The 17,636-nt window shown below is 49.2% G+C and overlaps 1 protein-coding gene and 1 long non-coding RNA gene across 6 annotated transcripts in view; one reads left to right on the top strand and one right to left on the bottom strand.

Moving 5' to 3' along the window:
• Positions 1–947: 947 nt before the first annotated feature.
• On the bottom strand, positions 948–4,625 carry LOC122894252. The gene is made up of 2 exons (XR_006381759.1): positions 3,979–4,625; positions 948–1,963 (listed from the first exon to the last, which is right to left on the bottom strand). It is a non-coding gene; the product is annotated as an uncharacterized LOC122894252 (long non-coding RNA).
• Positions 4,626–7,428: 2,803 nt separating this feature from the next.
• Positions 7,429–17,636, top strand: part of ABLIM3 (actin binding LIM protein family member 3) — a 111,150-nt gene continuing 100,942 nt past the window's right edge. For 2 of the 5 annotated variants that reach the window (XM_044231785.1, XM_044231809.1), the window contains exons 1-2: positions 7,429–7,588; positions 7,948–8,047. In XM_044231785.1, the coding sequence (XP_044087720.1) occupies positions 8,035–8,047 (13 nt within the window). In that variant the 5' untranslated portion in view covers positions 7,429–7,588; positions 7,948–8,034. The remainder of the gene's footprint in view (positions 7,589–7,947; positions 8,048–17,636) is intronic. The other 3 variants (XM_044231801.1, XM_044231775.1, XM_044231794.1) reach the window with 2 other exon arrangements.

Raw genomic sequence — 17,636 nt, 5'->3', positions numbered from 1 at the left:
AGGCAGGTTCCCTAAAGAGTGAGAAGCCAGACGTGGGGCTCGATCCCAGGACACTGGGAACATGATCCGAGCCAAAGGCAGTTGCCCAACCAAGGGAGGCCCCCAGTCACCCCCATTTTCCTTATTTTAAAAATATGAAATGAAACATGGTCCCTCTAGGACACCTCTCCCCCAATCCTGGCCATCTGTCAGCAGCCCATGTCTCTCCCACCCAGAGTTAAATACTATCATTATTCCAGACCACATCTAACGCCCTTAAATTTACTCTTAGGGAAGACAGCGGACGTTCTAAGTGTTTGTTGTCATCACGTGTGGCGCAGAGTACGTGCGGGTCTGCAGCTTGCCCGGGCCCCCACCAGACACTAGGTCTCCGCAGCTCTCCAGGTTATGACATCATCGGGACCCACCCCATTTTGCTAATTGCTGCCTCCTATTCCTTCGGATGGCAGGCCCCTGTTCACGCCCCCTGCAGTGTCATTTACACTGATTCTCTTCCCATTACAAATACAATCCCAGGGCAATGCAACGTCTCCGCCCACCTTGTGAGGATTCCTGAATGGCGGAAGGAAGCCTTCACTCTTAGATGCAATTTTCAAATGCAAGCAGAATGGGTCATGGGAATTTATAAGCATCTGGTGATCCCCTAGACAGCCCCCTCCTCCCCCAGACCTTGTTTTACTGTTACTGCCCTAATCCCCCAGTGCCACTGGGGCTCCGTGGGAGGGACTTCTTTACAATGAGCTCCAATGCTAACGCAGCAGGGACAACCTAAAACACATGACGCCCAAGAGTCCACTGTGGGATTCTCTCCCAAACAGAGGTTTGCTGCCATTTCAGGGGTCACAAGGTGTTTGCAGGAAGCGTGTGGATTGCAATGCCATGCCAAGAAGGGCAATGTCTATTAACGATGTTTCCGGGGAAATGACGAGCACATCCATACCACAGCCTTCTGCTCGCCCTTTATTTACCATGGCCTTCCTGGGGATTGAGGGACAGGAGATTACCTCCTGCAAATTCTGTGTAAATAACTGAGCTTGAATGGCTCATTTGTAACGAGATGAGGGAAAAATAATCATCACCTACTTTGCATAGACTTTCATTCACAAAGCACATCGTTTTTCACTGCATTCCCAGAACAACCCTGAGGTAGACACAGGACAGGGATAGTTATAATATGTATTAGAATAATGTTTAAAGGCAATTGTTACTCCTTACTGAATAGCGGAGTAGATTCAGGCAACAAGAATTAATTGGTCGCCCAAGGTCACGTAGCGAGGAAGTGAGGGCAAACCCGAAACTCGTGTCCTCCGATTGCTGATGCTTTTCTCTTGCGCAGGACAGCACTGGACGCTTCCGTTGCCCCACCACGAAGACCCACTCGTAATTTTTAATACCTATGAAAGAGGTGCGCCCACAGCAGATCCTAAAGGATATACTGGAAGCTCATATCCAGAGATAGAAGTTAGGTCTTAAAGAGCCAAGTGAATAAAGAGGGAAACGAGCCAGCTTAGGGTAGGAGGGCATGGGAGTTAATTCAACTGAACTCTGAGATGAGTAAGTCCGTGTTGTCTGAGAGGCTTTCACTCCACCCATTAATTAAAGATTCTCTCGGGATACTTTAGCTAGCTGGTCATGCAAGGCCTCTCTAGGGAGGTAGCAATTAAGCGAAGACCTAGAGGGAGAGGAGTTTCCAGCTTTGCAAAGAAACAGGGGCAGAGCAAAGCAGGTGTAGGGAACAGCCTGTGCAAAGTTCCAAGATGGACAATCTCACGGCAAGGCCAGGGACTCCTTCTGTGCAGGGGGCCCAGTGGAGGGGTGGGCAGAAGATACTGACTGGCCCGGGCGGTCAGTGCTCGAGGAGCTCAGAGGAGGGCTTCCAGGAGAAGGCGGGGCTTGAGGGAATCCTGAAGAAATGACTGGCTGTTCGAGGAAGGCACAGCAGGGAGGGCGCTGCGAGGCAGAACTGTAGGCAGAAGAGAGATGACTGGTGAGTAATGAGTAAGGCAAAGTCTCTTACTTTGAGTAGGTTAGAAGACTTGCTGACCTCCCTTTTAAATTCCAATAAGGAAACTGAGCCCAGGGAAGCTTGACCAAGGGAACAGCAGGACTGAGTCCAGCTCCTGGGTCTCCCAGACTCCCAACCGGTGCTGGCCTCACCCCAGCTCCTGGCTTCTGCTGGCAGGTGCCCATCAGGAAGGAGGCTCGAGCTGTGATCAGACGTGAGTGCGAGGCCTCAGCAGAACCTTGTGGTGTGACCATGGGCCCTGGGTTCCCTGCAGTCAACACAGCAGCCCCCAACACTCTGATCTCAAAGCCAGTTCCTTTGTTCCCCCCCCCCACCCCCCGCCCCAGAAGCTTCCTAAAGACCTCGGGAACCGCTTTGATTTTTTAAAAAACATTTCTGTACAAAACAATGTAAGGAACAAGAAGAAAAGCATGGCTCCATCACCAACCTGTTTGGGCCAGAAAAACAGGCCTATCTCCTGCCAATTCCACCCGTTTGGGACACCCCCACCCCGCACCCCAGGGAGGTAAGGGGCATAGACATGGAGTCAGGGAGCACCATGCAAAGCACCATTTCCTGGTGGGAAGTTTGTTCTTTGCTCAGGGCCGGGGGCTCTGCACAAACTCTAGTGGAACCCCTGGGGGATCAAAGGTCTCTATATCAGCCGGGAACATGGTCAGATCTTCTGCCAGACTCCAACCACAGCACACCCAGATGCTGAGATCCAAGAACGCTAGAGTGAAAGGTACGGCAGGACTCACCTGGTCCAATCTTCCATTCCTAGATGTGGCAACGCGGGCCCAGACGGGCACCTCCAAGTTGGTCAGGTTCTCCCAAGGCAAATAATAGCCAAGTATATGAGCAACACTAGATGCCTGGCACAGGGAAAGCCCTTCCACCTGTCACCGACCCTGATATGAACAGTGAGCTAGCCATTACTATGACCCCCGCTTTACACGCAAAGAACCTACGGCCGAGACAGCTTATGTCACTTGTCTGAGGTCACACTGCAATGAAGACTAGAGCTAGGACTCTAGTCCAGACCATTTTATCCCACTGCCTCAGGCTTCTTCACACCCCACTATGTCAGGATTGTAAGCAGGATCCCTCTCTTCCCAGGCTAGGAGGGCATTCCCATCCCAGGTTCCTTCATCTAGAACGTGGTCTTGACCACCGGCACCCCCACTCAGCTCTTCCACAAAGAAGCCTTTAGACTCATCATCTGCATCGGGTTCTGCCTCCCCTTGGACCTGTGGTTCTCTCTTTTGCCACTTAGTTTTGTACCCTCTCCTTCCCCCAAGGCCCTACACCAAATCAGGATGGTTGTTCCTTCTTCTTCGGCTGAGCTCAAATGTCAGCTGTTGAGAGAGACACCCATCATTTTGTGTCAATTACTGCCCTTTCTTTGCTTGCTTTACACTGTAATCCTAAGTCTGTGTGTTTATTTATGTATTGTCTCCTCCCCTGTGTTTCTGGCAGGCAAAGCTCCTGGCATGGAAAGACACTGCATTCGAAGTTGTAGAATAAATGAATGAATGAATGAATGAACTAGAAAACAGAAGAATACCTCAGTTCTTCTTCAAATAAATGTGTGCCAAAAAGTTTACACTTGCCCAAGTGATTTTGTTAAAACTACATAATCCAAAACTTTACTTTGATCCAAGAGCCTGATAATTAAGAGTTTATCTTCCCAGGTCTTTTTCGTATGCATTACAGATACATGTATATGTGGTATCTCTATGGAATCCCACTTTGATTTAACTATTTTATATGATATGTATATTCTATATGGTCTCTATATTATATGATACATATGTACATTACCCCCCAAAAAAAATACTGATCACATTTTTCTGTGATTTTCTGATTTAACCACATGCCATGAAAGTCTTTCCCTGCTACCACATGTAGGTCTGTCTTACGTTGTTAACAATTACATACTATTTTTCAAAAATAAAAATAAAAGTACTCACTCCTGGCGAGATATTCAAATAGTCTAGGGATGGCAAGCAGAAACCACTGGATCACAAGCGCCTCTTCCCACCATTGCCACACCTCATAGGCCAGAAGGATTTTGTGCCCAGATGAAGGTGAGTCAGGGAGTATTCCTGAATGGGCAGGGGGGCACAGGAGTGGGGTGGCGCGGGACAGGCTCACACAGAAGCAAGAAAAATGGGATGCAGCTGGATGGGAGAGAGAGGAAGGCAACTGAGAGGAAAAGCCGGGGAGACTAAGGCTGGGTTCGTCAGGGAGAGCAATGAGAGGGTCAGAAAATGGGGACAAAAGCTAGAAGGCACCCCCGTCAGGGACCGGAAGTTAGGAGACAAGGGGGCTCTTGGAGCCGAAGAGAAGCATAAGGGAGGCAGCCCATTCACCCCTTGAAGAAGATGGAAAATCTGTCTCCCAATGGTTTTCCCACCTGGTTTTCCAACACCCAGGAGCATTTGCCTGTTTCCGAGTGAGACGTGTTTATCTCCCTTCTGGAGTCTCAAAGTTCAAAACAAACTTCCAAACAAAGGGACCCTCCGCTCTGTGGTTTTCAGCTTCATTCTCTTGCAAGGACAGAGCCAAGATTCTGCTTTCCTGATGACTTTCACAGCCAGTTCCACCGAACATCCCACCCCCAGCTTCCTTCTGCGTCTTTCCTGGCTGCCTCCAATTGTTGTGGACATCCTCATGGGTATAGTTTTTTTAGCTCCTTTTAACTCTTTTCTTCCTATCTTTATAATTATGCAGGGAAAATAAGATAATTTTCCCAAAAGATGTAATTTGGGGCTTTTAGGGTGGACCAAAGTTCTCTCCCAAGAGCTGAATCCATCAGCATCGAGTTGTAGATATTATTATAAAGAACCTTAGACGAGAAGAAGCTATCTGTTAAGCTAGCTGCAGTTGGAAAATTCTGAGACATATTTTTATGGCCATCACCCTACGGAAAAACCCACCAGATTTACATAAATAGAAAATGACAAGACTGTCTCTGAGGGTAGGTGTAAGTGAGGGATGATATTAACAATCTGCACACATCATCTTCTTTTGCTAAGCCTTACACTAAGCATTTTAATACACACAATAATCCATGAGGCAGGTACCATATTATACCCATTCTACAGATGAAGAATTTGAGGCTCATAGAGTATCTCACCCAAGGTCACGCAGACACTACCTGATGGAGCTGAGACTGAAAACCAGCCAGGCTGCAAATAGCTTCTGGGATCTTAACCAAGCCACCACTGGGTTTCCCTAATTCATGTTTTGCTAACTCAATTCTTGTCTACCACTCCTTCCCCAAGTAGGAGTTACACTCCAGGAGAGCAGGTCCTTGTCTGCCCTGTTGTATCCCCAGCTGCCAGCACAGGACCTAGCCCAAAGTAGACCCTCATAAATGATTACTGAGTGAATGAATTAATGAATGAATTTTATGTTTTTATTGGACTATGTCCTGTAATCTGAAAAATTCTGAACACTGAGGTTTTGGGTGAGCTTAAATATGTTCATCCAACAGTCCTGTTTCTTTTACCCATTTAACTTACTTGAGCTTTCTCCCAGAAAAAGGAAATATCTCTTTCCAAGCATTAGAACCTAGCAAGTTACAAGAAATGTAGGAATTGAGTAAGGAATCCCAATCTGAAAATGTAAAGAGAAAATGTAAATTTAAAGAGATCATTTGTTAATCACTTACAAAGCTGTTCTAGGCCCCTGCCTTTTTCAGTAGCCAAAGTGGTCTCTGAATCACCCGGGATACTTATTTAAAGGCAGAGCAAGGGCTCCTGGGTGGCTCAGTCGGTTAAGCATCTTCCTTCTGTTCAGGTCATGATCCCAGGGTCCTGGAATCGAGCCCCACATCGGGCTTCCTGCTCAGCGGGGAGTCTGCTTCTCCCTCTCTCTCTGCTGTTGCTCCCCCTGCTCATGTGTGCTCTCTCTCTCACTCTCTGTCAAATAAATAAAATGTTAAAAAAAAAATGTAGAGCAAGAAAACCAAGAGCCTGGGAATCTACCTTCTGCAGTCATCTCCCTTGAAACAGAAACAAAACTTCAACGGCCGCTGTGAGGAGGTGAAGGTTATTCCTGACCCACTAAAAAAAAAAAAAAAAAAACACCCTAACAAGCTATCAAAATGTGTTTCAGAACCAGTGACACTTCCCTGTATCAAAGGATTCCTGAAGCCTGTCACATTTAGGGGTCATGAGCCATAGCTATTTTTTGAACCCTGTATAAGGCAGAAACATTGTATTTACCTATAAGATATTCTTTCCCTATTTTTAAGAAGGTGGTTACCTGCCATTGCCCTACCATACCAACTGTGCACTGAGTCACTCTCATATCTGCCACGACACACGGTGTGTCCAAAGGCAGGCAGCTGGGCCTCTGTGACCAACTGTTTCCCTGTCCGTACGTCGAGGGTGGGAGCATTCACAACATTTTGATTCTACGCATGCTCAAACCAGAGTCATTCTAAGGAAAGGGATCATGGAGTCTCTCGGTCTTGGGTTGCTATACTCAGAAGTCATGCTTCTGTGACCGTGAATTAGGTTCCAAAGGTGAGAGGATAAGTAGTCAGGAGCCCCACCCCACTGAATTCATCGTGACCAAAAGGTCAGAATATAGGTTTCTGTAATACACACCTACAAGAACTAATTACAAAAATAATAATACTTTGGACAAGAGTCAGTCAGCCGGACGAAAACTGGATGAACCAGTGAGGGTGAGTCATGAGGCCATACACCAGCCTTTGCCTCAGTTGGGGAAATAGCTCAAGGTGGGGATTCCTAGACTTTCCACTCTGAGGGCGACACGATACTAGATCCACAGAAGACCTGGGGCATTCTATCAGCAATTGTTTATTGATACCTACTGTGTGCAAGGCACTGTTCTAGATATGGGGGGCTGTGTGGTGAACCCTACTGACGAGACCCATACTTTCACTGAGCCAGCGTTCTAACTTCTCATTTCCCTAGAAATGAGAAACAATTGTCCCCAGTGAAGCAATGATAAGGGGTATAAAGAGGGAGTTAAGGATTCAAGTGAGGACGCTAGAGGAACACCTAACGTCTCACCCACTCGGTCCAGCCGCCACCTTAGACACATGAGGAAAATGAGGCAGAGACAGCAATGACCTGCTCAAGACCAGAGTACAAGGGCCCTGTTCAAAAGTGGAGTTGGAAGAGAGAATTGGCTTCCTGCAAAGCCCATCCTTCCCTCACAGGACCTCCCGCTGACGGCTTTATCTTCCTAAAACTGTTCTGCCCAGAGACCCCAGCACCGAGGGAGGGGAAAGCAGCGCTCGAGCACCCCCTGGTCGGCCCCTGTGCACAGGGGACCCCTCCGTCCCGCCCTCACACCCCAGGACCCCGGGAGAAGCCCGGCGGGGCGGGGCCTGGCCACGAGCCGGCGCGTCCAGCAGGTGGCGGCAGCGAGCAGCCGCGCCCCCCGCGCTGCCACCCCGCGAGCCCGCATCATGGATGTCGAGCTCTCCTATTTCGCTTTGCTCGCCTTGGAATTCGAGACTCCAGACGAGGACCAGGATTCATGAGCCGGTCGCAGGGGCCCAGGCAGGGGCCTCTGGCTCCCGACGCTGGCCGAGAGGTGGGTCCCGGGGGCGGTGGCTGCTCCCGAGGCCGGGCGGGGACGCGCTGCCCCCGCCCTGCCTCCCCGTGGTCCACACCCCCTTTGGGCTCCGGAGCCGCGGGGCTGGAGTAGTCGGGGGTGCGCGCGGGCCGGCGCTGCCAGCCCCGCTTCTGCCGGCCACCGGGGTCCGAGGGGCCGCGGGACCCGGCGCGCGTGTCCTCCCGCCGCCGCCTCCTCCTCCCTGCTCTCACCTGCGCCTGTTAGTCCACTTGCCTTCAAGGCCGGTGGCTGCAGCCCAGACTGCCGAGGGGACGGCAGAGGGAGAGAGAGCACCTGAGGATACAGAGCTGGCACTGGACTGCCTTTTCGCCCCCCAGGTGATGAGTGAGGTCGGAAGATCGCAAGATTTAAAAAGCAACCGGGTCCTCCGTATCGAATGAAAGACCCAGTGCAAAGGCATCACCATGAACACGAGCAGTAAGTGGGTCCTCCTCTCCTTTGCCATGGGAACAGGGTGGGGGCGGGAGGTGCAGGAGCCTGCGCTGGGGCTGCCTGGAAGGAGGAAGGAAGCCTGGCATCGGGGTGGACACATGGCCTCCAGACTCCTTCTTGGTCCTTTCTGTGCTCCCCAGAAGAGGGATGGGGGGGTCCGGCTTTTCATGACAATTTTGCTCATGTTTTATTGGCAGCAACACTTGCCTCTGCAGGGAAGGCTGCTTGTCTCCTTCTAGCAATGCCTGGGAAGGCCTAGGAAGCACTAACGAACGTGGCCATTGTCTGACTGTGGGGGCTCTGAGGAGACCTCCCTGCACACAGCTGGAAAGCCGTGGACAGCCTGGCTTGTCCTGAAGCTGGGAGGAGGAGGCAGGCCAGCCCCGGGATGGTGGTGGGTGGGTGTGGGCAGGCAGTGGGCTGGAAGCGAGCAGTTTGATAAACAAATCATCAGGAAGCCACCTTTGGGTCTAGAAATTGTGAAATATCCTGATCTCATGCCTGCAGCCCCATGGGCCTGGGGCTGATTTCTCCACACACCTACAGGCTGTGTAGCCATCCTGAGAAGAGAGGAGAGGGACAAGCCCTTTGGCCAAGATTGCTAACAGGCCAGAGGCAGCAACTGCTCTGCAGAGACAGGACCAGACATTTTGCTGCTAGGCTGGGCCTCAGCTGCTGAGAAATGCAGGCAAAAATACAAGAAGGCCCCGTTCATTTCTCTTCAGTGTAGTCCCTTGGACCATGGGCACCCACTGTGACCACCACCCTGGAGAGGAGGTCTGGGTTCAAGTCTTCTCCCACCCCGCCCCCCTCTCCCTGCTTCCTCGTCAGCTCAGCTTGTCTGGGTCCTTTCAGTAGCAGGTGAGATGGTTGAAGCAGAGAACCCTAGGAACATTCCGTTCCCTGGGTCTGTGACTCTCTCATCACTGTCCTCTCTGGATCCCAGATTGCTGATCTGTAAAATGAGAACGGCTGGATCTAAATCTGTAAGTTTCTTCTTAAAAAGCTGGAGCTGAAAAGCAAGGCCAGAAAAATCAGCCCCTTCTGAGGCTGTGTCCAGACCAAAGCCACTGTTTCTCCAGCCTCCCTCCATTTCAAGGCTGTTGGCATGGAGGAGAGGAAAACAAAGCAAAAGCCAGGGAGATGGAAATGAAATATATTTATTTACTATGTATTTGTATGACTCATCTCTCTGCTGTCTTCCTTTGTGTATTGCATAGCTCTGCTGAGCAAGGACGGCTGAACTCCCCCTGCCTCTTCCAGCCAGAGAATTTTGCCTCCTGGTTTTGACAGTCAGGAACGGTGCTTTGGCTTCATACCAGGCTCCAGGAAAAAGCCAAATTCCGTAGACCTGGTCACCCAAGTAGGCGACATGTTTGCCTCTGAGTGTTTTCAGAGAAGTAAAGATGTGAGCTGTCTGTCACTGTCTCTCACTGTCGCCAGGGGAAAGACATATTTATGGGAGTCCTTTCTCATCAAATGATAGGAGAGAAAGACGGCTCATCTATTTTTCAAGAAACTTAGAATTAAGTTCCCACGCCGCTGGCCCTCTGCCCTTTTCTCTTGTCCCATTAGCAACACTGAATATTCCTGAATAAAGGAAACAGCTTTTACTTTTTTTTTATTCAACCAATAGAGTTGAATGCTGAGGACTAACAAAAATGTGATACCAGCTTCATATACTTTTTCTAAATAGGGAAAGTGTGTTTATTTTCTAGGAGTAGTGGAAAATAAACAGAGTAGAATGACTTGGGCAGCCACTGAGGGCCCTGTAAGAAGTGCCTCTCTATAAAAAAAAATTAAAATTTTTTTTAAAAAAAAGAAGTGCTTCTCTAAGGGCTACCCCAGGGAACACTTTTGGCCACTCCAGCTCAGGGCTCGGGGGAGGGGCTCCATCATCCCTGCGGCCGCTCCCAGCCCTGAGAGTCTGTGAGTAGAGAAGAGAAATCAGACCTCACATGAGTGAAGCCAAGGTCATAAGGTTACAGTCACTGGGCATTGGCAGAGGCCCTTGAGGTGACCCGATGTCAGCAAAAATGCTCTCCCCTTTGGAATGTAAAATCCTTACTTAACCCTTGTGCCTGAAACTGAACCTAAGAGATAGTCTTAGCCGGTTTTTCTCTCCCTTCCATGTTTTGGGTCCTCACCCTCTACCGGTCCCTGTGCCCAGCATCGCACCTGTATGATCTCCCCAACTGCTACCCTGACCCTGGGAGATGGCATGACTGCTCCAGTTTCATGGGGGATACCTTGTAGCTAATAACATTCGCTCACGTCTTCAAGCCATGCGGTTAGCTTGGGGCTTATGAGAGGTGTTTGGACGCGTTGCGTTTTGACAGCGTGCATCAGCATTCCTGATCGCTGGTTCGGATGGCCCCACTGAAGTGAGGGTAAAGTGGGATGAGGACCAAGGGCCGATCGCTTCATCTGGGCAAGAGGAGTTCGAGGCCGAGGGCTTGGGGCAGTGCGTGAGAGCTGACAGAGCTCAGGCTCTGGGCTCAGCTGGTCCCAGGTTTGGGTCCTCGTGTTTCGCGCGTCTTAGCTGTGTGGTCTTCACCATGGTTGTCTCGCCTGCAAAGTGGAGATGATAGGACATACCTCATGTGGGATGGAGGGAAATAGTAACACGGCCAGAGTGTGGGGCCTGAGCCGTTCGCTGGCCTCGTATCAGCCATGGCAGTCAGGCCGTTCTTGTCACCACCGTGGTCATTGTGGTGGTTGTCGTGGGCTCCGTGTCATCAGCCGGCAGGTCCCTCAGCCTCTCTGATGTCACACTGCGGTCATGAATCGAGGCTACCAGAAGGTTTTTGAGGATTAAGTGGGATCAGGAGAAAATGCTTTGTACACGTATGTGAACTGTTTTTATTCATAAGTGAGACACGCTTGGTTCAGATGGTAACACCGGGGGACATTAGGGCTCTGTTAGCGATCTCTCAGTGCACGTCTAGTGTCTTCCGAATCCCTTCCTCCAAAATCTAGCTGAGCTCCTGTACACCGCAGAGCAGGAATTTGAAAGAAGGGGTAATTCCGGGGAGGATGGAGTGGCAAGCCCTGCCCTTCCAAGCCCTGCAGCTGGGGGCGGGGGTTATCCCTCTGAGGTACGCTGTGGCTTTCGGAGGCCCAGAGCTGAACAGCAGCCCATCCTCCAGGTTGGGGGACATCATGAGCACCATACACAGTTAGGCCAAGAACCATCCTCCTTTAGCTCATTGGCAGTTCCCGTCCTCTGATCTTTTCCTTGGTCTCTGTCATGGAAAGGTTACAGTTTTGGAGTGGACTGTTTTGCTAAAAAGAGCATCGAAGATTCCTAGCACCCCTGTCATGAGAGAAGCAGACACCATCCTGGGGCTGTAAGAACCAGCGCTCGGGGGTATGGATTCCTGACTTCAAATGCAGGATCTGTGGTGGACTCTGTGATCTCAGACCAGAACCTGAACTTTATCATGTATAGGAGGCGAACAGTAATGCCAAAGGGCAGAGAAGTAACATGAGAGGCTCGCTGGCCTCGGGTCCTGGGGGATGAAGTCGAATCTGAAGTTGAATTGGCCATGGAGCAAAGTTCTGGAATGACGGGATCGGAAGAACCGAACCCTCTGGTGGAAAATGAGCATGTTTTGCCACTGTGGTAGCTAGCACTAGGTCCTGTTCATAGGAAAGCCATAGCTTCCTGAAGGAAACCTCTGGGAAGATTATTAACCTGGTGTTGTATAGGGCATGGGTTGAAAAGTGCAAGACGGGAAGTTAGGATCCTAGCTGAGAGGCAATCAACCTAGTTCAGAAAAGGTCTGAGGGCCAGGATTTTGGTGGTGGTAAGAATAAAAGTCAGGGGAAAGAGCTTTTAGAAAATAAAATCTGCATGGCCTCAAAGCTGTTGGATTATAGAGGAGATTATAATATAATTAAAGAGGAGGGAAGGTGTCTATTAGTTAGGGTCCTGGAAGGGAACCCATGGGCAGTTTGAAGGTTAAATAGAAGTTAAAGTTAAATAGAGCTAAATAGAAAGAGTCTATGCGAGTGTGTGAGAAGGGTGTAGAGAAACAAACAAGAAGCCAGGATGGCCCAGTACTAGAAGGCTGGTAACTGCCTGACTGCCCTCTCCCCCCTTCCTCCCTCTCCTACTATGCTCCCCATTGGCCCAATCCAACCAGGGACCAGAGGGCAAGGAATGCAGTTGATGGGCCCATAATATTCAGCCTCTCACAGTGCAGAGTACGGAGGCAGTAGAGCGGGTGTGGAGACGCATGGGAGCTCAGAACTGAAGACGCCAGCGTAAGGAGCGAGATGACCGTCCTCTGCCAGGCCAGGAACTCCCAGAGTTCTTTACAAGAAGGATCCACGACAAACACTAACTTGGTAGGCTGCCCTCTAAAGCAATTTTACATTTGCAAAATTCAGATAAAATAGAGATGATTATATGCTTTATAAGGGTGGAGGTTTTGTTTTTTTTTAAACCATGCTTCTCAAATGAATGAAGCAGTTGTCAACAAATGAATCTTGGAGGCTAGGAGCAGGGTTGAGGAATAACGTAAGGAACAATTTAAAAACCATCCAAAATGAGGGTGCCGGGGTGGCTGGGTCAGTTAAGCATCTGCCTTTGGCTTAGGTCATAATCCCAAGGTTCTGGGATGGAGACCCGCAGAGGGCTCCCTGCTCCACAGGGAGTCTGCTTCTCCTTTTTGCCTCTCCTCCCACGCATTGTCTCAATCTCTCTCTCTCTCAAATAAATGAATAAAAATCTGTAAAAAAAAAAAAAAAATCCCAAATGAGTATAACACAGCCCTGAAAATCACAATGTGATTTCAAGAGTATCTGTAGTGCGCAAAGGAAGTGATACCAATTCTGAGCTCCAGCTGTCCTATCTGGCAAAGGCTTTATCTTGCTGAGATAACATCTGGCATGGTGAATGGTCAGCCCCTGGCGGACCCCCAACAGTGGCTGGATACCATTGTACTAGAACAGAAAACAACCCAAAGTGTGGAAGCACCTCTGACTTTTTGAATATTTCGCCAGTGAAATCTTTCTCCTTTAGCCCTCACGGCTACAGACTGGAACTTACCCTTTACTGGCTGTGTGTCCTTGAGCAAGTCGCTTACCTTCTCTGTACGTCACCTCCTCATCTGATCACAGAAGAGCTCACGATAGTTCCTGTCTCACAGAGCTATTGGAAAGAATACGTGAGCTAATAGCTCTGAATTGCTTCACAAGCCGCCGGGCCAGGCAAATGTTTATAAAACAAATAAAAACAGCGTGTATCAGTTTGCTAGAGCTGCCATAACAAAGCAGCACAGATTGGGGGGCTTAAACGACAGAAGTGTATTGTCTCGCAGTTCTGGAGGCTGAAAGTCCAAAATTAGGGTGTTGGCAGGGTGGGGTCCTTCTGAGGGCCTTGGAAACAGTCTTTTCTAGCCTCTGTCCTTGGTTGTGAATGGCCATCTTCCACCTGTGTCCCTCCTTCTGTCTGTCTCTGTGTCCAAATTTCCCCTTTTGATAAGGACAGCAGTCATATTGGATTGGGGCCCATTCTAATGACCTCACTGTAACTTGCTTACCTTTATAAAGACCGTTATCTCCAGACAAGTCACATTCTGGGGAACTGGGGGGTAAGGAGTCTAACATAGGAACACAATCCATAATGCAGTGTTTGTTACCTAAATGACTCCTCAAGAAGATTTTTCTTTGGGTGGGTTTCCCCTGAATATCATCCACTCCCCAGGGCTCATGGAGGAGGCTGACCTCTGACCAGCGGGAATGGAGCCTCTCCTTGAGAACCGAAAACGTAACGCTCACACGTAGGAGGTCCCCAGAAGGAAAGACGGGGGCCACTTAGTATTCCACACTCCGTCTGTCTGCAGCAAACGCAACTCCCACTCCACCCCCTCTCCAGGTCATTATGCACAACTGTAGCATCTCGGTGGTGTAACAGAATTTATAGTCATGGTATTGGTTTTCAATTGGCCTCATTCCTGGGAATGTCCAACATGGGGAATAAGAATTGGATTGCTCATTTATTCACTCAACAAATATTTACTGACCACCAACTCTGCTCCAGGTGGGATGCTGGGGACATGGCAGTAAATCTAAAAGACAGTGGGGCTCTTGCCTTTGTGGGTCACACAGGCCCTGAAGGATGGGCCACCTGGTGACTAGCATAATAGGACAGGTTTTATTTGCCCTACATGAGGTTTTCAGTCAGTTTGAATTTTTAGCCAACAGTGAGAAATGGGGAAATTGAGATATAAAAATGAGCATTTCTAGCTTCTCTTAAAAATCTGGAGAGTGGGGTACCTGGGTGGCCCAGTCTTTAAGCATGTGCCTTCAGCTCAGGTCATGATCTCAGGGTCCTGGGGTGGAGCCCTGCCTTGAGAACTCCCTGCTCAGCGGGGAGTCTGCTTCCCCCTCTCCCTCTGCCCGGACCCCTGCTCATCTCTCTCTCTCTCTCTCTCATAAATAAATAAATAAATAAACAATCTTAAAAAGTGGGGGCGGGGCAGGAAAGATTTTGCATCCCAGCCCCCGTTTTCCTGCATGACGACAGCACTAGGACTGCCCGCTTTCCGTGGGGCATGTGCTGGTCTCCAGGCTGCCCACTTGCAACACTGTCCTCGTAAACTGCACAAGGACAGCTTTGTATTTTTATGTTCCCTTGCTGCTGGAGGCATTTTAATTTTTAACCCCCAGTCTAGTAGATGATCAATATAACGTCAAACATGGGGAAGAGTGTTTACCTCGAGATGCAGAAACTGCACCATTATCTGCTCGTTTTTACTGGAGAAAGTTCTATCTAGACTTAGCCACTGATTAACAGCGCCATGCTATAAAAGTCCTCTTGAAGTGAGCAGAATCCTGCTGCATAAATAAGGATTTCCCCAGCTGACCCGTTCCCAGAAGGATGATATCATATCCTGTCTGATACAGTTGGGCAAACATGCCTGCCCCTGTCTCCTAGAGGTCAGTTTTGTTTCCAGGGGAACCTAGTAGTAGGGGGTGGGGCATAGACCAAAGGAAGGCAATTCTAGATAACTGATCCCAGCCCGGGGTTACTTTTTCTAGACCAAAGGAAGGTACTGTGCCAGGCTGAACTGTTCCAGGGATTGTTCTGACCTATGGGGCACGCCTGGCCCATTTGAGGACAACTGGTCAGCGGCATTAGCTCTGGGTTGGAAAGGTCGGTGTATCCCAGCTAAGGAGTGATTCATGAAAGGTAATCACTGAACTTGACCCCAGATGGCATTGATCCCATTTGGCTCTTCAAGATTTCTCCTCTATCAGTATGAGGTTCTCCTCCTTGGGAAAGATAGGTACGAGTGAGTGGATAATGTCAACTTAATTTCCACAGCTGGGAGAAGATTTTTTTCTTCATTCCTCTGGAAGAAAGAGAGAGGCAGATAATTCACAAAAAGCAAAGCACAGTGCCCAGCCCTCTAAAGGTGCTCAGGAGATATTTGATGAATCCGTTTGGACGAAAAACCTGCTCTCTTTGTCTTTATGATAAAGGTCTCTCTACTGAGCTCTAGGTTCATCTTTCTGACCATTTGTTAAGTTGCCCACTTGGATATCCCAGGGTACTTCAAATCCAACCCATTCTCCCTAAAAGAAAAAAAAGAAAAATGACTTCAACTCTATGGTCCCAGTTGATGACTAGAACAGTCACTGAAGGTAGTCATTAGAAAGTAGTCCTCATCTCCTTCACGCTTTTGTGTTCAGTCTGTGTCCACCTCTGGTCACCCCCACGTCCCAACTGGACCTCTTCCATTCCTCTGTTCCCATTACTTCCCTTTGTTCATGACACCAGGCATGGCGGCCACTGGAGTAGAAGGTTGGGGGAGGGGACACGTTGGTCTCAAGTTCAGTAGAAAGCAATGGAGCGATGCGGGTTGCTGGACAATGTAATTCTAGGTTTTGTGGACAGGCAAGGTCATAGCATCGCTTCTCAGAACCCTGCTGAAGCTGTGTCTGAAGTGTGGCATTCAGGCACCCTGGAGCGTGCCCAGGAAAGGGCAGCCAGAATAGTAGAGAAAGGGCATTGAAGGAACAGTAGGGAGATGATGCAAGAGTCAGCCCCACACATTGGTTTTGTGTCCCCTGAAGAGTATGACCCCTTGACAATTTCACACAGCGCTGCTGGGATGTGCCCTGCCGCCTGGAAGTCTCTAGCTTCTTTTCTAAGTTTATCACCAGCCAGACAAGGGGTCTAGACAGGCTGTACTTGGCAGTTCCCATTGCTCCCGGTTCTGTGGTTATGGCTGTGTGCTCCCGCAACCATCCCCACCCCCTCTCCTGGCAGAATTCCACTCTCTCCTGCCTGTATCACTTCCAGACCTTCTTCCTCGCATCTGCTTAATTTTGTGCAAAGCGCAGGTCTTTCTCCATGGGCTGTTATCTCTTGCCCTCACCAGCACCAGCAGGGCTAATGAAACAAGTGCTTTGCGATAGTCTGTCTAATGACACAGTTGATCTATTTTAAGCACCTGAAGCACACTCCACCAAGTGAGAATCTTCCCGCAGCAAGCTGCTCTCAGCCTGTAGGGGAAGAGGCAGCCCGAGGTCTTCTCCTGCTCTTTGAAATCTGGGGAAACAGCCCAGGGATCCGGACTCTGCCCATGCAAGGATGATCTAAGGCAACCGTAAAATTAGATATTTTTACGGTCAGCATGAGTTATTCTGGAAGGAGAATCGCCTGTGATGCCAGGATTATATGGGGCAGGCACCTCGAGTGAAGAAAAATCCCTCCTTCAAGGGGACAGAGACAGAGCCTAGACCCATCACCCATGGGGAGAAGGGACCTAGGGAGGCAGCATTTCAGGAACAAAAAGAAGCCCAATGCGCATCAGAGATTTCTTAGCCCCTGACCACTTTTAAATCTCCTTCCTAATCAAGAGATGTTCTTTTCCAGATACAGCCTGAGTGCAAATCTTTTATATATACAATTTAGTTAATCCTTGCAATAGTCCTCCCTGAGCCTTCCCTGTATTCTACACCAAAGACAGGTCCCCGTGTTATGTTGGCTCTCGCTATCCTCCATGGAACTTACCACAGTCAGTAATTGCTTCATCTGTGAGCACGTTTCCTTTGTTTCTGTCTCTTACTGTCTTTTGACTGTAAACCACATGATGACCATGTGACAAGCTTGTCTGTTTCATTCACTGCCCAGTCCTCCAAACTCATCACATTGCTTGACCCAGAGGGACGAAGGCTTAAAATGGTTCACGTTTGTTGAGCATTTACTATGTACCCGACACAGTGTTAAGTTCTTTGCAGACACAAGTGTCTTTGAAGACACTTAATCTTCATGAGGGTTGTAGGAGATAGGTAGTAATAGCACCCTCATTTTCTAAAGGAGGAAACTAAGGCTCCAGGACCAGGTCATTGGCCACAAAGTTAGTCAACACTTCTTATCATCTGGGAAAGGCAAATGAAAGCCACCATGATCTATCACCTCTCCCTTCTCAGAATGGCTAGGATCAAAAAGATAGGAGATAGCAAGTGTTGGCGAGGATGTGAAGGAAAAGGAATACTCGCGCACTGTTGGTGGGAATGTGGATAGGGGCAGCCACTGTGGAAAACAGTATGGCGG

This window comes from Neovison vison, chromosome 1, assembly GCF_020171115.1.
Source record: "Neovison vison isolate M4711 chromosome 1, ASM_NN_V1, whole genome shotgun sequence".
Classification (NCBI taxonomy): domain Eukaryota; kingdom Metazoa; phylum Chordata; class Mammalia; order Carnivora; family Mustelidae; genus Neogale; species Neogale vison.
This window is presented reverse-complemented; position numbering and strand designations above follow the sequence as displayed.